The 22683-nt window shown below is 46.7% G+C and overlaps 1 protein-coding gene across 2 annotated transcripts in view; it reads left to right on the top strand.

Moving 5' to 3' along the window:
* The window catches only part of PTPN2 (protein tyrosine phosphatase non-receptor type 2), a 50569-nt gene that overhangs the window by 19650 nt on the left and 8236 nt on the right, over positions 1-22683 (top strand). For both annotated transcript variants that reach the window (XM_031690184.2, XM_072949346.1), the window contains exons 3-8: positions 2489-2589; positions 6609-6707; positions 9575-9712; positions 12405-12614; positions 15065-15217; positions 20908-21089. In XM_031690184.2, coding sequence (XP_031546044.1) covers positions 2489-2589; positions 6609-6707; positions 9575-9712; positions 12405-12614; positions 15065-15217; positions 20908-21089 — 883 coding nt within the window. The remainder of the gene's footprint in view (positions 1-2488; positions 2590-6608; positions 6708-9574; positions 9713-12404; positions 12615-15064; positions 15218-20907; positions 21090-22683) is intronic.

The raw sequence follows: 22683 nt of genomic DNA, 5'->3' as shown, positions 1-22683 counted from the left end.
AAAAGGCGCGACGGGGGGGTGGGGGGTGGGTTTAGGAAGAGCTTCTGTGACGGTACTGAAAGAGGAGGTGAAGTGTGTGGTCAGCCCAGGCCACGCTCCAGCGAGTCATTTCCTGACAGATGAAATCGTTTCTGAGAAGACCTGCTGTTTGAGGGTGGGGGGACTCTTCACCAGAAGTTCGCTTCGCGCTTACCCCACTTTCAGCCAGCCCTAGCTCTGTGGGGGTGCGTGTCTTCATTCACTCAGATGAGGCTGCCCAGGCCGGGTGTGTCTCTTGGCTGGGTCTGCGGTTGGTGTTGGTCGATGTGAGAAGTGAGATTTCCTGTGAAGTCTGGTTTGCTTACTTTGTGGCATCTCATGCAGCACAGTTCCAGCTGTCTTCACTGCCTCCCTTTGCTGGATCCGCGAAAGGGTGGGAGAGACGGGGAGGGCCATGTGCTCGGGGTGGTGACAGAGTCCTAAGGGCTCTGTGAGGCCGTGGGCGCCGTTATGTAGATAATTTTATGTGGATAGTTTTAAAGTGGTATATGGTATGTTTTACTTAACACAAGAAACTCCCCTATGTTTTTTCTCTACACAGAGTCTCTTCTGAATCCAAATGTTACGTACTTTTCATTTTTTACGAATCTTCTTCATGGAACAGAAGACTTAAAATGATGTAGGTGTACTTGAGAGTTTTAAAAAAGTCAGTCCTGAGGAGAAAACGTATGTTCAGCCAACATTTGTAGCCAGGTCTGAGTAGCTCCAGCGTTCTCCCAAGGATTGCCTCCCTTCTAAGGGGTGCCTTTCAGGTAGCGCCCTGCTCCCCCCGGTCAGCACTGGGGCTCCAGGGAGTGGACGTTGCTCTGTGGGTGGGTGTGTGATTCGTGTTTTTAGCGACTTAGAGTGACGCTTGGTGTAGAAGGTAACCGTGAGCCCAGCTGAGGCCTGAGGGCAGCTGTCAGACGCCTGGAGAACACACCACGGAGGCCTTTCCGCAGCTGGTCTCAGGGGTGTGGAAGGTCTGGGCAGCCCGCCCCGCACCCCCGTCCAGTGCCCTGGCGGGGCGCCTCCCAGTGCTCGTGGGTTCTTGCTGCTTTTGCCGCATGGCCTTTCCGCTTGTGCGATAGAGACGACTGACCTGGGGGTTGTGTTCTTTCTGTGACTGCAGTGTGAGGAAGCCCCTCCCTTTGGTGCTGTGCTTCAGTGGAGCTTGAGCTTTGGGGATTGTATAGCATTCCAAAAGCATGCATTATTCTTCCGATACGTGTTATCTAGTGGGTAGGTGGTCTGCTTTATTAGTTAGGTAGCTGACCTTTTTACTGTCTCATATAATACAACAGTTTAAAGGTGATCAAACTGTTAAAAAAAAAGTGACTGTTTTAAAAAAAAAAAGAAGTGTCTGTTTAAAAAAAAAAGTGACTGTTGACATCATGTTTCCGAGAACATGAGTGTAACTGATTTACTATAACACGGTCGCTTTTCCTGTTGGCAAATGGCATGTGATATTTACAGAGGCCTTGGGTTCAGTCCAGCAGAAACATCTCAGACAAATTGATGCATGAAACTGAAGCCATTCAAACTTTTCTTCCATGTGGAGATAATGTGAATGGTTGTTTTTTTAGCTTGGAAGTGAGGGAAAGGATGGTTATTTGGTATTTCCTTGAGGGGCAGTTATCACAGAACATATTCCCCTGAGTCGGACCTCAGACGTATGTTGAGTTTATAACTCAGGCGTGTCCTCTGACTGCCGGTCGTCTGGTCGTCTGTTCAGAATGATGAGTTAACGCTCGTTCTGTTACCGCACTCATGCTGTCTCCCCAGCATCCTGCTTCTCTTCCCTTCCCACCAAAGCCATATACGGTAAAGTTTTGTGCTCCACGTGCTTAAATTAGAATGAATTCTGAATCTGTGAGGTTTTTGCTCTAAGTACTAGAGGTGTAGCTAACTGTTAGAACACAGTCTGAGTAATGAAGCATCTTTAGTTGTCTTTTAAAGAATTGGGATATTCCCAGTGTGTTCAGTGTAGCTTAGCACTTAGTCTAAATATAGTTAAGTGCTAGAAATTATTTAAATATGGTTGAATGCAGATCTGTGGAGGAATGAAGGGAGAGAAATGGTCTGGTCTTACTTCCTGGGGGCCAGTGCTCTGTAGGTTGAGGTCTTAGTTCTCAGGCAGCAGGAGTCTTGACGGCCCTTTTGTTTTCAGGACGGTGGTGCTTTACTCCCTTGCTGTGTTGTCGCTTTGGTCAGTCTCTGCTTGCAGGGGTGGGCCCACCGCAGATGAGCGCCTCCTTTCTGACGCCGCGGTACAGGCGGGGCTTCTACCTTTGTACCTCCTTTAAAAAGGGAATCACTTGGGATTTGACTCAACTCTCCCGTGATGCTAATTTATTTTCCTTTGTTTTGTTTCTTCTACCGTTTTATAAATACCCAGAACATTAATTTTAAAACAAAAAAGAAATGGCAAGTTTGAAATGACAGTGCGGTGTGTTGTTCTCTGTTTCAGACGACCACAGCCGAGTCAAACTGCAGAACGCTGAGAACGATTACATTAACGCCAGCTTCGTGGACATAGCAGAGGCCCAGAGGATGTACATCCTCACGCAGGTGAGTGCTGGGCTGTGGAGCGGGCCTGACGGCTGGGGTTGTCCCTGGGCCGCTTTGAGACGTGGCTGAAAGTATGTCTTGACTTCTCTTGGAAGTGGAATGCTAGTTCATTTTTTTCTGTTGTTATGTAATGAATCGTAGACATGATAGTGTTTTGCAGCTGCGTATATTTAAGATGAAAGTAACTTTTACTGCTACACGTTCTGTGAAGGGAATTTTTTATTGACACTTGGCTTAGGCCAGTTCTTTTCAGGCAAATTGTCCTCCTTACCTTATTTTCGATAGATGACGTTTGTTTGTGAGTACTTTGCTATCTTCTTCTGTTTCTCTTCACATGAATTGTGTCACAACCAGAGGCCCCGCCCCGGCAGATGTTTTCAGAGTGTGGCCCGGCCTCTCTGAGGGCAGAGCGAGGGGTGAGGCAGGTGCCCTGAGGACCGGCAGGGAGGCCCCACAGCTGCCGGCTCCCTTTGGCCTTCTGCCTGCCTGCTTCTTGGCTCCCTGGCCACACCCGTGTTCCAGCACCATTTTTCTTCCGCTCTGAGGTAACAGAAAGAATCCTGTTGGTTTACTCACACCAGCTACCCTGTGTTTATCAAATAAAAGGTTTAATTAACAGTACTGTCATTTCCCCCAGTTAATGATTTTTAAATACTCAAAAAACAAGCTGTATTATTCAGTATTTTCTAATTACCTATAATGGAAAATAATCTGAAAAAAGATGTATATAACTGAGTCACTTCACTGTACACCTGAAACTAACACACTATTGTAAGTTAGCTCTACTTCAGTTGGGAAAAAAGGCAAGCTGTATATTCATAAGGTTGGTGTTTTTAAAAACCCAGTTTGGATCAGAGTAACCTGTTATTTAAAAGGAAAACAGTTTAAAATGATAAGAAGATATTCAAATGAACGTAACTATGAAAGGTTAGACTGTGTCTGAGTCACTGGAGATGAAAGTTACTCTGTTTGACTGGAGGTAGAACAGCCCCCGGAGAGCAGAAAGGGAAAGAGAGACAACCGGTTTAAAGACTAGCAAGGGGCGTAAACTCACAGCTCAGAGACGGGTAACAGCAGATGACGCACCTGTGGAAGGGACTCCTTTCTGTGATTAGGGAATGGAGGTTTAAACCAGCAGCCAGTTACCACTGTCACCTGTCAAAGCAGCAGAGGGTTAAAAGTTCGTAATACTCAGTGGTCTGTTGTGCACGTAGAGATGGTAGAGGGTGTGTGTTGCAGCCCAAGTTTTGTCTGCTTGTTTTGTTTTGTCGTTTTACAGGAGGATTGAACTGGGACCTCATGCATGCTAAGCGCTTGCTCTAGCACCGAGCTGTTTCCCGCCTCCGTTGCAGCTTAGGTTTAATAGCACAGCACTGGAAGTCACAGGACTGAAACAGACTGCGAGGGGCTGGCTAGATAGTAGACACACACTACTAGTCTGCCTGTTTCTGGGGTTAGGGATCGATCGATAGAGGCTTCCATATGCCATTTTCTGTGATAGTCGAAGTTTTTCGTATGTGCGTTCATGTTTTTTATAAACTCGTTTTCAGAGGTAAAAACTTTTACTTTCTATTTGAAAAAGCTGTAATGTTAAAAAATAGAAAAGAGTAATTTCCCTGCCCTGCCCGACCCTTATCACACCCTTTCTTGTTCTTCTTTTTCTTCCAGTCTCATTTATTCGTTCTTCTTTCCCACCTTAGTCCTAAAAAATGTAGACATCTCTAAATATTCTGATCTAGGATTTTTTTTTTTCTGCCATCCAGCCTGCACTTGTTGCTTCAACTCTCTGGAACCATGTTTCCAATTTTGTGTCTTAAGTGAGAGTGTGGACCCTGGACTCGGAGCGTCTGTGCTCCAGCCCTGAGTAGCTCTGGGTGTTCGTCCATCCAGCAGCACTCCGAGTTCCCTGCTTTGTGGCAGCATTGTTTGAATGAAACAGACGTTCAGTAAACCCTGCCATTTTGAACTTGACATCCGTCGAGTTCTTTCCGTCCTCCTGCCTGCCCTTTTCACAGCTCTCTTAAATTTTCTCTGCACTGAGACAGAAACTTTTTAACTTACTTCCTTGCCACACCTTGCTCCGTCTCTCTTCCGTCTTTAACAGTGCCAGCAGGCGTATGTTTCTGACACACAAGCCTGATCTAAGTGTCTTGGAACGTACCTCACTTTAGCTTAAAGAGGAGTTTGGTGATTCTTCTGCCTTTGAGACCCTCCCACTCGGCAGGTGCAGCTTCCTGCTGCCTTCTGTCTTTTCCCACATGTGCCCTAAACTTGCACGTGCCTCTCCTTGTGCTTGGAATGGGCTCTGTCTCCCTCCCCACCCTACCCTCTCCCTGTGTCAGAGCCTGCCTTGTGTTCAGGGCTCTGCACCAGTACCTCTCCCGCTCCCAGCGACGAGTGGATGGTTCCCTCACTCTTGGGCTTGAAGTGCGGTTCCACGCCTCCGCTGTCAGCTCTCTGATAGCTGAGACTGCTTTTGCCTTTGCACCTGGCACGCGGGGCCAGAGACCACGCACAGAGATACTTCAGAGGATAGAGGAAGCCAGAGATGGTAAATGTTTGTTAAAATCATAGCTGCTCTGATTGTCCTTTGTTGCTTATCATTTTTCTCATCTTTTTCCTCTGAGTTTTATAAAAATTAAAAAAATATGTATCGGTCCCTTGGGATATATCTCCATCTTACAGAAGACTGGTAGTATTGCTGGTGAGAGGAAGGGCTGAGGACCCCCTCCCCTTTCAGAACCATGATGGGGTTTGTGTGTGTGTGTGTGTGTGTGTGTGCACGTGCGCACACTAAGGAGTGACTTCATGGATCAGCTGATGACATCTGCTCTTTGGACTGGAAAGAACCCCGTTTTACTGGGGATTTCTCACTGCTGTCTCCACTTCCACACGTTTTGGTTTGGAAGCAGGTGGTGCGGTGAGCAGCACACACTGAGTGAGGGTTAGTTTCTCAGGGTTCTCGACCCACTTCTAGCATTTTTATAACTTAGATGCTTCGAGTTTCCCAGTTCAGATAGTCTTTACAGTTGCTGTCACTGCAGCCACTTGAATTACCTGGTGGGGTGTGGGGCGCTGAAGCTGCGGGCCCCTGGCCACGGTGTCCCGCTCTCACTGCCCTGCCCCGCGCTCAATCTGGGAGCAGGCAGAGTCGCTTTGCAGTGAAACCTCGTCCATTTTTACCTCCTGGCTTACAGTTAGTTACAACGCACACGTGGCCTTTTCATGTCTCATGTGGCCTTTCTTCTGCCCTGCAGATTGTGAAGGTCGTTGGAAGTACATAGTAGGATCTTACTTCCCCTCACGGCGCTGTTCTGGTATTGACGTTGCCCCTTTAAGGCTGCTTTTGAGGTTACACATTCTGTGGTTTTGTAGCTGAACGGTTCCATAGTGCTTCAGGTGCTTTGAAATCTCTGCTTTTTCTGGAAACCCTTCTATAGCTGATTCGGGTGGGCTGCTGGCCGGTGCTGGCACAAACGTCCTCTTTTGCAGGACAGCCGCGACCGTGGGAGGCGGCCCCCTCTTTGTGATGTGGGGGCTCCAGGGGACAGAAGTCACCTTTGCAGACAGGACAGGACCAGTAGATATCCCCGCCTGCAACTCTGGCTCTGGTCGGCCATGGGTTACGCACGGGCACTGTGGCCGCCTTAGGGTGGCAGCGCCAGCAGAGCAGCTGCTGTGGTGACAGGGCCAGGGCGCTATCCCAGGCCCACACTCCTAGGGCAGGTCCTGTCTTGATGTTTGTTCCTACCCAGGCCTGGTTCCCAGCCCTAACTCTGAAAGCCACCTGATAGCCTGCAAAAGTTTCTTTCTGCCTAAGTAAATAAAAGTCAGCTTTGATTGTTGATAATCAGTAATCCTAACTAGTACAGACCTGTTTTTTCATCCAGGTGGGTTTGAAGTCTGGATTTTCTCATAATGACCCAGTACACTGTCCTCACACAAGAAGCGCACCTGAAGGAGTCTCCTGGGAGCCTGGCCCCTTTCTCTTACCTGCTTTTTCTCCTTCGTTCTTACAGGGTCCTCTTCCTAACACAGGCTGTCATTTCTGGCTCATGGTTTGGCAGCAGAAGACCAAAGCAGTTGTCATGCTAAACCGGATTGTGGAGAAGGAGTCGGTGAGTAACGCTCAGTGTTTACAGCTTAGCACTGCCTGTGAGTGCTGATTTACAGACCTTTTCGTTTGCTTTGGGATATTCACTCATTGGTTTTGACCTTTAATTGCTAAAGGCTAGTAGTTAGGGTGTTTTCTGTCCAGAAGAACCGATGTATCCTTTTCCTTTCTTACTTTAAATATTTAAGTAACAGTTGCAGACCGCTGCCCTGCAAAATATAGGTACAATGGGACAAATACTGACTAGTACTGATACATGGATACGTAGATCTTTGGAATCCCTAGGCTCTGTTAGAATCTTTATTATCAGAATCTTGGAAGTTTGGTAAAGTGACAGGTTTTAAAAATCTTCATAAATCACTACTGGCGCTTAAGCCATTAAAAATCATACTTACGGTGGTTGCGCCTACACGCTTGTAAGATTCAGGCTTCGCTGTTTGGGGGGAGGTGACTGCATGGGTGGTGGCGTGTTACCATGATGTTAGCAGCCGTTGCTGGTCAGTGCTTCATTAGTTCCCTAATTAATTAGAGGTTATAAAATAGTGCTATTCTAGTTCTGTAACTTCTTGAGTTTTGCTTGGAATACTTCTTTTTAAAAAAACCCTCCACTCTAGTTATAGGAAAAGCCGTTTTCAAAACAAGTTGATTCCCTAGTGTCCTCAGCATGTGACCACTTAGGTTTGCTTGGTGCAGGGGCAGAGGTGGGAGGGGATCCGTTAGTATGAACTCATGAATTTAAACATATTTGATTCGATTAATTCCTTTGCAGTTATTGTCCTTATTTGTGGTCAGATTGTCCCTTCAGTAGCTTCTTTGCTGTCTGGAATGACTCCGTGTTGCAGGCACCTCTTACATTCTTCTTAAAGAATCAGCCATTTCTTCAAGGAGCCTTGGCTTCTTTTAACGGGCAATGGTGTTCCATGATCACACCAGAAGTTGGGATGTTAATTGCTGCCAGGTTGGTCATTGGTTTTAGAGCCTTTCAGTGAACAGAGTTAAGGAAACGTATGTGTGTGTGCTAAGATCGCACACAAGTGTCCATACTGATGCTTCCCATCTAAGTATAGGACCAGGGGTTGGCCTCACCCTTCCTAACTCGTGTCTGTTGCTTCTTTCTCCACATTGTGAGCCTGGTTCCCAAAGACCAGGATGCGGAGTGGCGTAGGGTGTCTCATTTTCTTTGTCCCATATTATGCACCGAAAATACTCACAATGACAAAATCAACTCTGGCACCAAAATAACCACTGAAAAATTTGTAATTTTTTGTTTTTCCCATCCTCTCTCTTTTTTTAGGTTGTACTTTGTACCCTTGTTGTCAGAGTTTATAACATAGTCTCTCTCGTCTCCCTTTTGGACCTGAGTTCTTCCTGTACCTGTGTGTCTGTCGGTGTGTCATTCTGGCGCAGCTCACTCCCTAAAGGAGCCTCGGCAAGGGCTCGTAGGCACCGTGTCCTGACGTCCTACGTGTTGGTGCTCGAGTCTTTGCCAGGTGTAAGCTCCTCAGCTCATGTTTGCCTTTCTTTGAACAACTTAAATGTGTGACTCCACTTCCTTCTGGCGACCGTCAGAGTCAGGTGGACGTCTTACCTTACTTCCTTTGTAAGTCACTTGTCCTTTTACCTTAGTTACAACCCGAAGGATTTTCTTCCCTCAAATCCCACTGACTTCGTCAAAATAGGTCCGTGTTGGCCATTCTGGGTTAGTGTTTCTGGGTGCAGAATGTGCTCTTTCAGTGTGTGATTTCCTGTGTTTCCTTTAAAGAAAAGTTGATTGACTTGCGCCTGCCAGCTTTGTCCTGCCCCTTGCTTGTCCTTTGGGCCCTTCGGTTGTACACGTGTTAGGTTTCCTGTGCCTGTTTTTATATTTGTCGCATTTTACCCAACCCTGTTCGTATCTTCACTTCTTCTTTGTTTAGAAAACGTCCCCTTTTCTCCTTTCTCCCGAAGCATCGTTTGTTGTGTTTATTCACATCCCTGTTCCTTGAGCTAATTAGTCTCTCTGAAATGGTGTCTTCCTTTATTTCTGATTCGTTCTCCCCTCTGTCGTCTCATTTCCGTGCTGTTCTGATTCTGGTTTGTGCTCCTTCACTTTTTGTGTCATTTTTCCAGCACCTCTTGATGTATCGGTTCATAGTGTCCATTTGTTTTGGAGGCGTCTTACTTGCCATTTGTAGCTCTTTGTGTTTTGGAAAAGGAGAATGGCCATGCTTTACAAGGGTGTTTTTGTGGTGTTTTTTCCTAATGAAATGACTCTGAATCTCGCTTTACCTCAGCCTGCTGGCTGCATAATTTGGCTCTCGGGAAGATGCTTTCATTGTCACAAACGTGAATTCTGTGTCAGTAGTTCTGCCCAGTGCAGCACGTCCAGGTGAAAGAGGCTTGCCTGCCTCTCCCCGACCTCCTGTTAGTGAGTGAACATGCAGCGTTGTCTCTGGATGTGTCCTCTTTACAGCAGATTGGCAGGTCTTTGCGGGAAATACTTGCGAAATAAAGCCTTTTCAATCCTGTGTGAAGACAAGATTCTTACACGAGATTGGCATTTTTAGAAATGTAGAATGGGTGCAGTGTGATGTTAAAATACGGGGTTTCCTGCTTCAGAAATGACAACTGGGTTTTTTATGAACATGCTATCGGTGTATTTTTTTTTTGACATACGATTTTTTAGTGTATAAGTTATAGGAACATTTTGCAAACCTGCTTTTATAAGGTGTATTAAAATACATTAAGCATTGAATGCAGTGTGACTGTTCTTAGATTTGGGTACTTGAAACATATGTGCTGTGTACGTGTGGTTTGTTTTCTTTTCCAGCTTTTTATGGCTTCATAATGTCTATAAACAAAAAAAAGCTGAACGCATATTCTTACATTTAGGTTAAATGTGCACAGTACTGGCCAACAAAAGACGACCAGGAGATGCTGTTTAAGGAAACAGGATTCAGCGTGAAGTTCTTGTCAGAAGATGTGAAGTCCTACTACACAGTTCACCTTCTGCAGTTAGGAAATACCAATGTAAGACTTTTCATGCCCAAAAGATAGGGCTTCCTCTGGTGGTTTTAGGGATGATTCTTTGCCGTTAGATCTGGAGTTTGGGACAGCCCGCGTGTCTCAGTGATACCTGTCGTGGCGCATAACCGTAGCTGTGCCTTTGTGGATGTTGTTCCTGTGTGTGGTAGGTCTCTGAGGACTCTCAAGAAACCCTAGAAACTAGTAGTATTAACATTCAGGTTGATACTTGAGGATTACAAATAATTTATTAAAATTACTTGGGATTAAGAGAGAAGGCTTCCGAATCAGGCCAGCCTGGATTCGCGTCCAGCCTTGCCAGCTTGTGCGTCTGCTCCTGACCTCCTGAAACCTGTTCCTCCCATAGTGTGAGCTTGTCATCTTACTCAAGGACTTTAAAGTTAGAATTCTTCAAAACAATGTAAATGAGACTTTCCCCAAGGAGGACGGTGAGCCGCTGACAGCTCTGGGCAGGCATGTGCGGAGTGACGCGGTGGGGCTGGCATGGAAGGGATGTGCCTCGGGCGTGTGGGTGTCGGGGCAGCCATGAGACGAGGCCTCACAGGAGGAGGAAAGGTGACCCACAGGTTTGAAACCAGGAGTTGGTCAAAAATCGTCTGGTCTGAGGGTAGAGACTGTGAAGTAAAGGTGAATTTTGTTTTAGTGCTCTTTCCTTTAGAACCTCTCCCCCCTCATTTCTTCCCTGCAGGAGAAGAGGCAGAGGGGTCCAGTGATGCACGTAAACTGTTCTTTATGTAGCCACATGGATCTGAGTACTTTGTACGGTCCTTTGAGAATTAAATGATTTTTGTGAGCTCTGATTTTCCAGTCTTGTTTCATTAGGAGTGAATTAATAAGGAATTAACCTCTAGGAAGTTCTTTAGTGTCTGGCCCTGTCGGGGAAGAAGACTGATTTTCAAAAATCTATTAGTGGGGAAGACTGTATTATAGAAACAGTGGGAGTGTTTCTGGGAACTGGCCTTGAGCATCCCAGACAGTGTGACCTGAATTTGAAAAAAATAGACAGGCCACTAGTCTTGAGCCAGAATCATACAAAGAAAAAGCAAGCAGTGGCCTGGCCTGGTGGGGTTAGCACAGGTTGCAAGCCCGGAGGTGGTGCAGGTCCACCCAGACCACGCGTGGCCCCACTGTGCGCGGTGGCTGCAGCCGGGCAGTGGCGGGGAGGGTTAGGAATGCCCGCCGGAGCCTGAGGCCCATCGAGAGGGCACTCTGCCTGGGCTACTGGGGGATCCTGAGACTGCTCTTGGGTGGGTGCTGGCTTGTTCCTTCAGGGCTTCCTAGCAGGAAGCCCTGGCTTTGCCTTCTTCATTTGAAATGTGTTAAATGCTGCTTTAATACGGTAAATTTAATTCTCCTTTTTGCAACAGTGGGGTACATTCTCTTTGGTGGATGGTTCTGAGTTTTGATGGTGCGTTCGGTTGTGCCAGCACCGTCCCCCGTCAAGACAAGGAGCAGTTGGTAGTCGGAAGACCTTCTGGTGCCTTGAGTATGTTGGGAGCCTGTGGGTCACGGTGTGTTTGAAATGATGAAACCTGGACGTCAAGAAAAATTAGTCACTAAAAGTATATAATTAAAATGTTTTTGAACTTCTGCACTGTATCTTATCAGTGTTGTACCTCATGTAACTGAGTCTGGGGACTTAGGAGTCTTAATTTCTACTGAAAAGGGAAAATGGATTAAAAAAAAACGAATGTTAACTATAATTTTGAAAATTTGTATTGAAAGGAGAGTGCTGTTAGCAATAGCAGTCTTCAGCTCATAACCATTAAAAAGTCAGGGTTTTTTATGTTGCTTCTGTGGCTCCTCCCTCCAAAACAGTCCTATAATTAAAACTGAGAAAAGGTGAAAGACGTGCTCCGCTTGCAGGGATGGAGGGTGCGGGGCAGAGAGGTGCTGCTTGGGCAGCAGCCGGCTGGCAGAGCTGAGGAGCATTTTCACAGCGAGTCCGTCAGGAGCCAGGGTCATTGGGGTACCCCGGAAGTGACGGGGACCGCTCCGCATGTGGGTGGAACCCTCAGCGCGCCAGCAGAAGCATGTGACTGGCTTTAGGGTCGGAAATACTGCCTTGGGGACAAGCAGGAGTGAGAAGAGCAATTTCTGTTAAAAATGCAAAGACTTTCTTTAATTCTTGAGTTGTTCTCTGTGTCTGTGTAGCAGAATTTAAAAGATAGCTCTTAAAAAGGAAACCATTAAAGAGTGTAAAATTGTTCTGGTAGAAATGTTTAAGAATAGAAAAAGAATCCCTTTTCATGGCATATGAATTACGGAACATCCTGGCTACATGGGTGGTGCAGGTCGGTGGTCATGGACTCAGATGCTACCCTAATGCTGGCTCTCTGCAGTTTTCTGATCGTGCGACCTTGGGGAAGTCACGTAACCTTTTGCCTCAGTTTTCTCACCTGGAAAATGGATTTAATAGGATTGTTGTATGGATTGAGTTAACATATAAAAGGCTTAGAGCATGCCTACATAGTACGTGTTACAGAAGTGTTAGCAATTTGGAATATATTCCAAATTCTCCTCAAGAAAGTCTTCCTAAACTTGTGTAAGTGATTATCAAAAACCAAATGAAAAAGTCATAAGGGTTGATAGCGTCACACAAAACACATCTTTCTGCAGTAGGTTTTTAGAAGAAAAAACTTAGAACTAACACTTCCCCTTGATTTTCGCTTTTTAGAGTGGTGAAACCAGAACAATATCTCACTTTCATTATACTACCTGGCCAGATTTCGGAGTCCCTGAATCACCAGCTTCGTTTCTCAATTTCTTATTTAAAGTGCGAGAGTCTGGCTCCTTGAACCCGGAACACGGGCCTGCGGTGATCCACTGTAGTGCCGGCATCGGGCGGTCAGGCACCTTTTCTCTGGTGGACACCTGCCTGGTTCTGGTGAGTGCTTCCGGCGGTCTCCTTTCAGCCTTGTACCTTCCTGCTGTTTCTGCTGGCAGGAGCACGCTCTGATGGCAGGGATCCAGAACTGAACTTCTGCCTTTTAGAAAAAGCCGAGAATCTCACGTACGTCATTTCAGCTGCCTTGCTTGTGGCCCAGGTGATTCTGGCGGCCTCCAGCGAGGCTTTCCCTGGCAGCTTGTATTGTGTAGGTGCTGGGTCCTTCAGCACCTTCTCTCTCCCCCGCCCCGCAGCTTCTCACAGAGGAGCTGGCAGGTAATAGTGCGTTCCTTTTTGGCCTTCTGACTGAGGGTAATAATGATGGTGGTGTCCCCCCCGGACTGTTATGAGAATTAAATAACACATTTACACCCCTTGCTTCCTGAGTTCTCAGCAAGTGTGTGAGGCTCCTGTCTGTGCCCGAGGGCCGTGTTCTTTCCCCACCAGCCCTGCCCGGCCCCGGCCTGTGCCTTTCCTCTTTCTGGGTGTCCGTGTTCCTCACTCGGGGTGGGTGTCAGGAACTTCTAGGGTCTCTCAGCGTGTCCACTGTGTTACTTTTCACCCTGCCTGCTGTTGGGTGCTTCAGTCAGACGTGCGTTGTCACGCTGAGGTGAACCTCCACATGCTTAAAAGCTCTGGTGTCTGTTCTGTTAATGGTAAGTGTTGAAACTGGATTCTGTGTTTTTGCCTCTCTTTTGTCTTTTCCGGCTGGGGTAGGGGGCCGTTGCACCGGGGGTCTGGCTTTTCCATGGGGGGTCCCAGCCGTGAAGGTGGAAGGGCACTAGCAGAAAGGTTTACTCCTGCCAAGACCTCCTTTAAAGAAGAGCATTAATCCAAAAAGGGGCAGAAGTTCTTCAGGGAGGACACACGGACGGCCGACAGGCACACAAAGAAATGCTCAGTATCGCTGAGGATCAGAGAGACGCAAAATCAGAACTACAGTGAGGTGTCGCCTCGTACCCGTCAGAATGGCCAGCATTCAAAAGTGCATGAGCGAACACTGTGAACTCACCTACAGAACAGAAACAGACTCTCAGACTTAGTAAACAATCTTAATGGTTACTGGAGAAAGGGAGTGGGAGGGGATAAATTTGAGAGTTTGAAATTTACAAATGTTAGCCACTATAAATAAAAATAGATTAAAAATTTTTCTTTTGTATAGCACAGGGAACTATGCTCAGTATCTTATAATAACCTTTAATGGAAAAAATATGAAAACAAGAAGTCTTGTACATGCAAGACTGAGACATTGTTCTGTACACCAGAAATTGATACATTATAATTGACTGTACTTTAATTGAAATGAAACAAAACAAAACAAAACAAAACAAAAAGTCTATGAACGATAGATTAGTGCTGGAGAGATTGTGGAGAAAAGGGAACCCTCCTACACTGTTGGTGACAATGTAGTTTGCTGCAGCCATTATGGAAAACGGTATGGAGATTCCTCAAAAGACAAAGAAAAAAAAATAGACTTCCTGTATGATCCAGCAGTCTCACTTCTGGGCATATATCCAGAGGGAACCTTAATTCAAAAAGACACCTGCACCCCAGTGTTCCTAGTGGCACTATTCACAATAGCCAAGATATGGAAATAACTGAAATGTCCATCGACAGATGATTGGGTAAAGAAGCTGTGGTGTATTTATACCATGGAATACTACTCAGCCATAAAAAAGAATAAAATAATGCCATTTGCGGCAACGTGGATGGACCTGGAGACTGTCATTCCAAGTGAAGTAAACCGTAAATAGAAAAATACCATTTATCACTCATATATGGAATTTTAAAAAAAGGGACACAAATGAACTTATTTACAAAACAGAAACAGACTCACAGACATAGAAAACAAATTAACGGTTACCAGGGGGGAAGGGGGTGGGAGGGGATAAATCGAGAGTTTGAGATTTGCAGGTACTAACAACTATATATAAAATAGATAAATAACAAGTTCATACTGTACGGCACGGAACTATGTTCAGTATTTTGTAATAACTTATGGTGAAGAATATGAAAACGAGTATATGTATGTTCATGTATGACTGAAGCATTTATGCTGTATATCAAAAACTGACACAATATTGTAAACTGACTATACTTCAGTAAAGTATATTTTATGTATGTGTGTGTGTATATATATATGTATATGTATACATATACATACACACATATATACACAAGAGGGAAAAAAATGAGCACTGATCCCAGTGCAGAAGCCGCATTGGTCATAAATCCTTCCTTTGACCACTAGCTGAAGGGAACGAAATTCCTGGGTTGGTTTGGAGTCAGCAGGGAACCAGCTGCAGGACCTGCTGGACGGGTCAGGCGGGCGGCTGCTGTGGAACCATCCCCAGCTCTTCAAGAGCACATCTGGTGCACAGCAGAATGTCTGGCACTCTTCCTGGACTCTTAACAACAGAATGCTTGAATAATTTTTACCTTTCTTGCAGATGGAAAAAGGAGATGATATTAACATTAAACAGCTGTTACTGAATATGAGAAAATACCGAATGGGACTGATTCAGACACCAGATCAGCTCAGATTCTCATACATGACTATAATAGAAGGAGCAAAGCTTCTAAAAGGAGACTCAAATATACAGGTAAACTCTTTCAGGGGAGATGTGGTACCTGTGTGTCAGGTCTGACTAGCATCAGGTAACCGCACTGCACTCCAGCACCTGCCTCATCCCTTCCTTCTGAAAAGCAACGCGATGACTGAAGCTGGCCACCTGCACGTTGCAGAGTTTACGCTTAGCTCCTCAGATATGCCTCAGCCTCAGGTTGTATCTTGCCTGTTACTCAGAACACGTAAAATTTTCACGCATGCATGGTTCAAGCATTTAATCATTAAAATAACCAGAAAATTTAGGTACTTTTGCCCCCTTAAAAACCTGACCGGGGGTTATACAAACAAAAATACTTAGTTTTTTCATTTTTTTTATAACAGCGAGCAGGCAACTTGAGTATTTGAGTACTTGGGGCGAGCATAATGAAATTTCAGGAGAGTGTTATTTTTCTGTGGTTGGCGACTTTATTCTTGTGAAGGTACTTTTACTCCACGTTCGCAAAAGCTGAGTTCAAAGGCTCGTTACTAGAAATGATCAGTTTTACGTCACGTGCTAATGTAAAGCGTAAACAGAAAGAGCAGTGACAGCAACCAACCCGTTTCTTGTGTGACCTGATCCTGTAACGGTGGGCGTAGCGACAGAATTTTCTTGACGTTTCCCTTAAATGAACTGTTTCCCAGCTTTTTAACCTCTGTGGTCACTAGCTGGAACAGGAGTGTTCTGAACAAGCCTTCTTCTATAATTAGATCGCCCCACCTGTCATGATGGAGTAAGTGCAAATAGGTAAGTGTTGTATGCCTTCCAAAGGCAGGAGAATTTTCTTAAGCAGATCTGTTTATCAGTAGCTAACTTTTTTGTTCTGATCATTGGTGTTTTTGTAACTACTCAAGATAATCTATTGTACTTATCAGTAACTTTTTGTAAGTTTATTTTAAAGGTTCCCCCCCCCAATCTTCCGCATTAAAGAGTAATTTTTAACAAAGAGAAGCGTGAGGTTACGCAGTGCCATCAGTCTGTAAAATGCTTGGTGTGTGGAAGTGTAAGCCCACAGGACTCTCCCCCAGAAGTCAGGCCTGCGGTGTGCTGGGTTTGCTTGGCAGTGAACAGAGATTTAGAAGTAAAAGTTGTCTCAGATGTTGACGATTAGGAAAATCTCTCTCTTTTAAAACCTCAGCTTCTACCATTGAACTCTGGAGTTTTCCCCGTGTACCTTGGTTGCTTGGTTGTCTGTTTCCTTTTGTTCTCACGGACTGAGTAGCTGCAGGGAATGTGTGCTGTCCCTTGAGCATATCCTTCCCTCCTCTTTAAATGTTTTAGAATATATACGTACTTCCTTTGAGGACCTCTTCCACCACCAAGATGCGCTTTACGGACCTGCTTCTTTGTGGTCCACATTGTGATGGCTGGGGAGAATTTTTTCTTCCCCACTTTCTTGGTCTGGTGTGGCTGTTGGGTCCTCAGTCTAACATCTCTAGTGCCCCGTTCAGCCCAACGCATTCTCCGCCCACATCCAGACGGGATTTGGGAGACGAGAGTTTTCAGGGCTCAGGGTCAGAAATGCCTGCTGCCTGCTTGGAGGGCCAGTTTCCACAGATGTGATCTGAGCAAGGCACCGGTAATTTATGTGGTGCTGTGAAACTTCTTACTTTAAATAATCAATGAGTGCATGTTGACTATAAAAGAACTCAGAGAATGTGGAGGTGTGTGATGAACGAAGGGAAGCCCTTTTGCTGACTCACCCTGAGGCACGTGTGCACCCTCTCAGGGCTGTGTGTCACGTGCGCGGGTCCGCCTGTCTGTCTCACACCGTGGCCGGTAACCACACGTGCTGTTGAGTATTTGAGACATGGCGAGTTGAATCAAGTTACGCTTAAAGCGTGAAATGCACCAGATTTTGAAGGTTAGATACAGAGAGGAAAGGTGTAGAATATCTCAAGAATTCTAAAAGGTACTGATTATATGTTCAAATGACAGTATTTTTAAAAAATATATTGAGTTAAATAAACTGTTTCTGGGCCCTGGATTCTGTCCCACTGCTCCAAGTGTCCGTTTTTGTGCCAGTACCACACTGTTTGATTACTGCAGCTCTGCATTGTTGTCTGAAGTCTGGGAGGGTCATTCCTCCAGCTTCGTTCTTTTTCCTCAGTAATACTTTGGCAATTCTGGGTCTTTTGTGATTCCATATAAACTTTAGCATTATTTGTTCTAGTTCTGTGAAAACTGTCCTGGGTAACTTGATAGGAAATATTAAGTTCATCTTTTTAAAACATGGCTGCTAGAAACGTGAGTTGTGTGCAGGTCACGTGACATTTCATTGGCCAGGCTCTTCTCAAGCCTTATCTTAGAACACAGATCCAAGAGAAACAAAGTTCCCTGAAATCTAAAGTCATAAAACTTTACTGTTACAGAGATGGAATTACTTTGTCAATGTAGAAACCCCAAACCGTGTGACTATGTCTGTCCTATGCCGATAGAAGTGTCTCATTTGACGTCTCACGGTGTGATGGCCAATTTATGAAAAAAGGATTCTTCTTTCTCTCCTCTTTGCCTCTGATTTTTGGGGGAAATTAATATTTGTAAGAAGAAAGAAGGAAGCTTTCAGTGTGAGATGGTGGAGTGGGGCGAGGGGCGCCCTCTGAACCAGCGAGCTCCCGTAGCACCCGGACCAAGCAGTCTGGTTCTCTTCCCTCCGGGTCACCTGTCCTCACCTTCCGTCTTTACGCACATTTGTATGATGCGAGTGATGGTTTCATTATTGGATACAGTTCTGTGCTGGGATTTCTGGCATATGTGGACGGACGATGATTTAGAACCTGGCAGGATCTGAAAGCAGTAAATACACGTGTGTGACTACAGTCACGTGTGTTTATCCCCAGAAACCTCCAGTGGCCTGAGCCTGCCCAGGTGAGCAGAGCGCGTTTCTCGTTGTCTCTAGCAGTGATACTGTTGACCTTTCGTCTTGCTGGCACGAGGTTGTGAGAAAACAGTGTGGTTGCTGGTGTTGCTGCGTCTTTCTCAGCAAACCCCCGGGGTGGGTGATGATGGCAAACCTCGCAGAGTGAACGATCCAATCTGCTCCTTTGGAAGTGGTGGTGTAAGATCTCCAGCTGGTAACTGACGTTACTAATGAAGTGATAAGTAAATGATACACTGTCTTTAAACGAATTTCAGTGGGGTTTGAGTCTACTTACATCACTTTGCAGCTCCTTCCAGGGGCTTCCTTCAGTGCGAAACGGGTGGGGTGGGGTTACCGGTGGCACGTGGGCCGTGGTGCTGCAGCAGGGGCATCTGGGCTACTGGGAATGGTGGACAGCTCAGTCTGAGTGTCCGAGCGGAGCCTGGACAGCTTGTCGCCAAGCACGGTGTCCCTCCCTGGCCTCAGCCGTCAGCAGATCCACCTCACCAGTGACTCTAGCCTAAACTGCGTGTGTCCTGGGGGAGCAAGGTTGGGCGAGTTGGCTGCCCAGAGACGTAGCAACAGGACATTGTTGTTTTTCTTTTATAAATTCACTAGCATTAAATCTGCCTCCCTCCTCTCCCCCAGTGTCTTTTCTTTCTTTTTCCTTTTGGAAAATAGAGTTTGTTAGGTCACGCTGCCATAGTCAGCAGTGGGCCGCAGGTGAGAGGTGCCCGTGTGAGCCCAGTGAGGCTTTTCGTGTTGACAGGTTTCAGATTTGTTGCATATTCTGGGAAGTGGTCCAGTGAGACTTGGTTTCTGGCATCGTCTTGTTCGTTGACAGTGCTGAGTTTTGTCAAAGTATAAGGTTGAGTTGCTGTAACTAGACCTCAGTGAGGAATTGACCAGCGCACTTCCTGGGGACAGATGAACGTTTTCACTGGGTACTTCCCTAAACCGCCTGCTGCCTAAAATTGATGACTTTTTCGGAGATATAAATAATCACGAGGGTCTGTAGCGCAGGCAGGCCAGACCACCTGGGTTCAGCTTCTGCCCTGCAGCTCACTGGACAGGGGTGCTTCCTCCCGGAGGGCCCAGGCTGTGTGGGGAGGCGGCAGAGCAGGCGGCATGCTGTGCGTGCTCAGGACACGTCTTGTTCCCCGCCAGCATTTTGTTCAGCATCAAAAGTGCTCTTTGGACTGAGTAAACTTTTTTTTTTTATGAGAAGGAAGAAAATTGACACAATCGTCTCAAGTAGAAGCATCTTACTCTTGGTTTCATTGCAGAAGGTTCTCAGCTCTTGCCACAATATTCCTTCTGGATGTGGGTGAGGTCCGGTCGGGTCCCTGCTCGGGATCGCTCGCTCCACCGGGTTCTCAGTTCCAGGGCAGGGTTTCTCCCTGTCGTTGGCTTGCTTCCGGGTCTCACCTCTCAGGCCAGCCCCATGCTTTCCTTCTTCAAACCAAACTGTACTAGTCACAGTCCTCCAGATACGATGAATTACAGAACTTTATCTTCTGTGAGTCGACTACCAGAAAACAGAAAGAGAGATTAATTGTGCAGCCTCGTAGCAGAGCTGTGTCGGGGAAGGTGGGGTGTGATGGTAAATGCCTCCTTCACAGCCCTCTTTTGTACCATGAGCCAAGTCAGAAACCAGTGTGTCGTGTCTCAGTGACTTTCCAGGGATTTGTAAAATCTACATACACAGAGATTGTTTTACTAGTGTCCGTTGGCACCAGCATAGCTCCTGCAAGTGAGTGTTCCACAGGTTTTGCATTGTTCTGTCGCTGTTCAGAATCATTAAAATCCTCCGGCAGTAAGTTGCAGAGAACCTTTTCTTCATGAGATCCGAGACTCCACACTTGCAGGGTAGGGTTTTCAAAGAGGGCCACTCCTGTCTGTACCGAATGGGCATTTGATGCTGGTGTCAGAGGCATAGGCAGTCAGAACCATCGGCTGTCACAGCCGCCACCTCGGCCCCCGTTGTTGCTGGCAGGGAGATGGATGTGTCCCCGGCCCTTGAAGGACATGGAGAGCCTGTGGCCCTGTCAAGTCTCCATGTCTCCCCCACCCCGGCCCCTGCCCGGCCTGTGCCGTGTGTCTGCCTTCATCCCGAGGGGCTCAGCTGTACTCTGCACCCCTGCTACCCCTGCCTGCCCCTGGGATGGTGGCCGTCGGGGAAGGTAGACCCCTTTTACAGGTCACCTCATTAATCACAGCGCGTCCCGAGGTGTGTAGTGTTTCTGTTTATAGGAAGAAATAGGACGCCTCTTCATTTTGGTCCAGATCCCGCCTGCTCTGAAGTCCAGGCATGCGAGAGGAGTCTTCCCCATGCCCACACTGGACCAGCTGCCTGGGCTGTTGGAGTACCTGGTGGGGACTGTCAGATTGAAGTCCTGGCACTGGGCTGTCATGCAGCTGGACAGTGGCAGCAGACACGGGGACACCGGACCACACTTGCGTGCCCTGTTGGTCACACTTCCAGAGTTCACACCACAGTCTGACGTGGCTGAAACCCCCTTCCTGTTCCTAGTGTTTCACTGAGGTCCTAGAGGAGTTGTCTCACGTGGGTTAGAGTCCCAGGTGTTCCGATTCTGCTGCGTGCTGATGAGCATGCCTGGTAAATGCTTTGTTGTTACTTAGTTTTGGACTTGAAGTACAAGTGTCTAGAAGAAGTGCTACGGTAAAATGCCTTCTTCTTTTTCATTTGTATGTGATCCTGGGGTTTTCGAAAGTTAAATATAGAATTTCAGTTCATAAGTTTTTTATTTAAGGAAAACAAAATGTTAGTGATTGCGTTTGTCTCTCATTTCTCCTGCCTCCACAGAAACGGTGGAAAGAACTTTCGAAGGAAGACTTGTGTCCTGTTTTCGATCATTCGCCAACCAAAGTGATGACTGAGAAGTATAATGGGAACAGGGTAGGCCTGGAAGAAGGAAAGCTGGCCGGTGACGGACACACAGGGCTGTCCTCCAAAGTTCAGGACGCCCTGGAGGAGGACAGCACGAGGTAGGGTCACGGCGGCAGTGCGCCCGGGAGGTGGGGCTTGCTGCGGTCGGCTCGGCGGGTCGTGAGCTGCCGTGGGCCCCTGTCGGCTGGCTACTCACTAGGTGAAGGTGTCCCCTGGTGTGGGATGACATCGCTAACCTCAAAGAGCTCTCAGCCCTAAGCAGCCAGTACCGACAGACAGAAGCCCACTCACCAAAAGTAAGCAGTGTGAACACCTGCCGTTTGTGTAGCTGCGTAGTGTGCACACTGCTGTCACAGTGTAATTAATAATTGCCTTTAATAAAACTAGGAGATATTTAAATGAATATTTCTATTTAATTCTTTTGGAAGAAGAAAGAAGTCTTTTTCCAAAAAATCATATAAAATGCCCGGTGCTTTTGGAGTTTTGAATCCATATGGATGTGTAAACTACTTGGTTTTTGATTTGAAAAATTACATTTCTAGGGCTTTCAGTAACACGTGCTGAAGCTGGTTCCCTGAGGTGCGGTCGCTTAGAAAAGTGGCTGAGCTCTTTTACTTCCTCGGCTCAGTACCTCTGATTGACTTTTCTCATTCCTTTTGGTCAGAGAGGCTTGTTGTGGAAATGTTACTGTGTAGTCGTATTTGTCACACTGGCATCTTGGGATGTGCTGTGAAAATCCTTGAGGTCTCCTGTACATCACAGCCTCACTTCTGTGTTCCCCGATACAACAATTGCCTGAAGTTTTATGAAAGGTAGCCGACTGCAGCACGTAGGGAATGTGGTGTGACATATGTATTGAAGATTTTGTGTTGACTTAGCAGTGCCACTCCTCATGGTTTCAGTGGTTTTAGACTGCAGGTTAAAGCATAAGGCTGTTTGTTTATTCCTCCTTTCTCCTTGAACATGCCACTTGTAAGTCAGGAGATACACTGCTGTAAGTTACCTTCTCTTTCTCAGTAGTGAGATTCTCAGGTGCTTTTGACTAGTGCCCCGTCTGGGGTGAGCTGGAGGATGGATGGTTGAATCCACATCCGTAGTGTTTCAGAGGTGTTGGGTTTCCAGACCAGCCGTGTTCACAGTCCCGGCCAGGGGACCGCTCTGTCCGCGGTGTGAGCTTACTCTGTTGTGCTGGGGCTCTCGCTCTGCACGTTCCTGAGCTCAGACAGATGGCTGGCAGTGGAGAACACAGTCTGGATTCACAGAAGTCGGATTTGTGGATCCTGCTCCCCATCTGCACAGGGTGCAGGACGCCTGCTGGGAGGTGTGTGCCCCGCAGTCTCCACAGGCAAGGCCCATAGGTGGCGTCCTTGCCACTGAGGGCCTAAGTTGTGCGAATGCAGAGGAAGGCCTGCCGGGTCCTACTTGGCAGGTTATCATACAGACATAGCTTCCTTGGGCCCAACTAGGTGAAAAAAAAAAAAGAAGACTCTGCTGTATCACAAGTTGAGAACAGTCCTTCCTTCTGTGGAGCTGCATTCTTAGAGTGAGAACAGCACCCAACAGCGTTGGCACTCACCCCATCCTACAGACACAGGGGTAGTGCATTTCTGGAAAACAGGAGCCTCTGTGCCATTATTTTAAGTGGGAAAAATTGTGTGTTCTCAGCCCAACCAAAACCATAACCAGTTTCCC

This window comes from Vicugna pacos, chromosome 24 (assembly GCF_048564905.1).
Source record: "Vicugna pacos chromosome 24, VicPac4, whole genome shotgun sequence".
Taxonomy (NCBI): domain Eukaryota; kingdom Metazoa; phylum Chordata; class Mammalia; order Artiodactyla; family Camelidae; genus Vicugna; species Vicugna pacos.
This window is presented reverse-complemented; position numbering and strand designations above follow the sequence as displayed.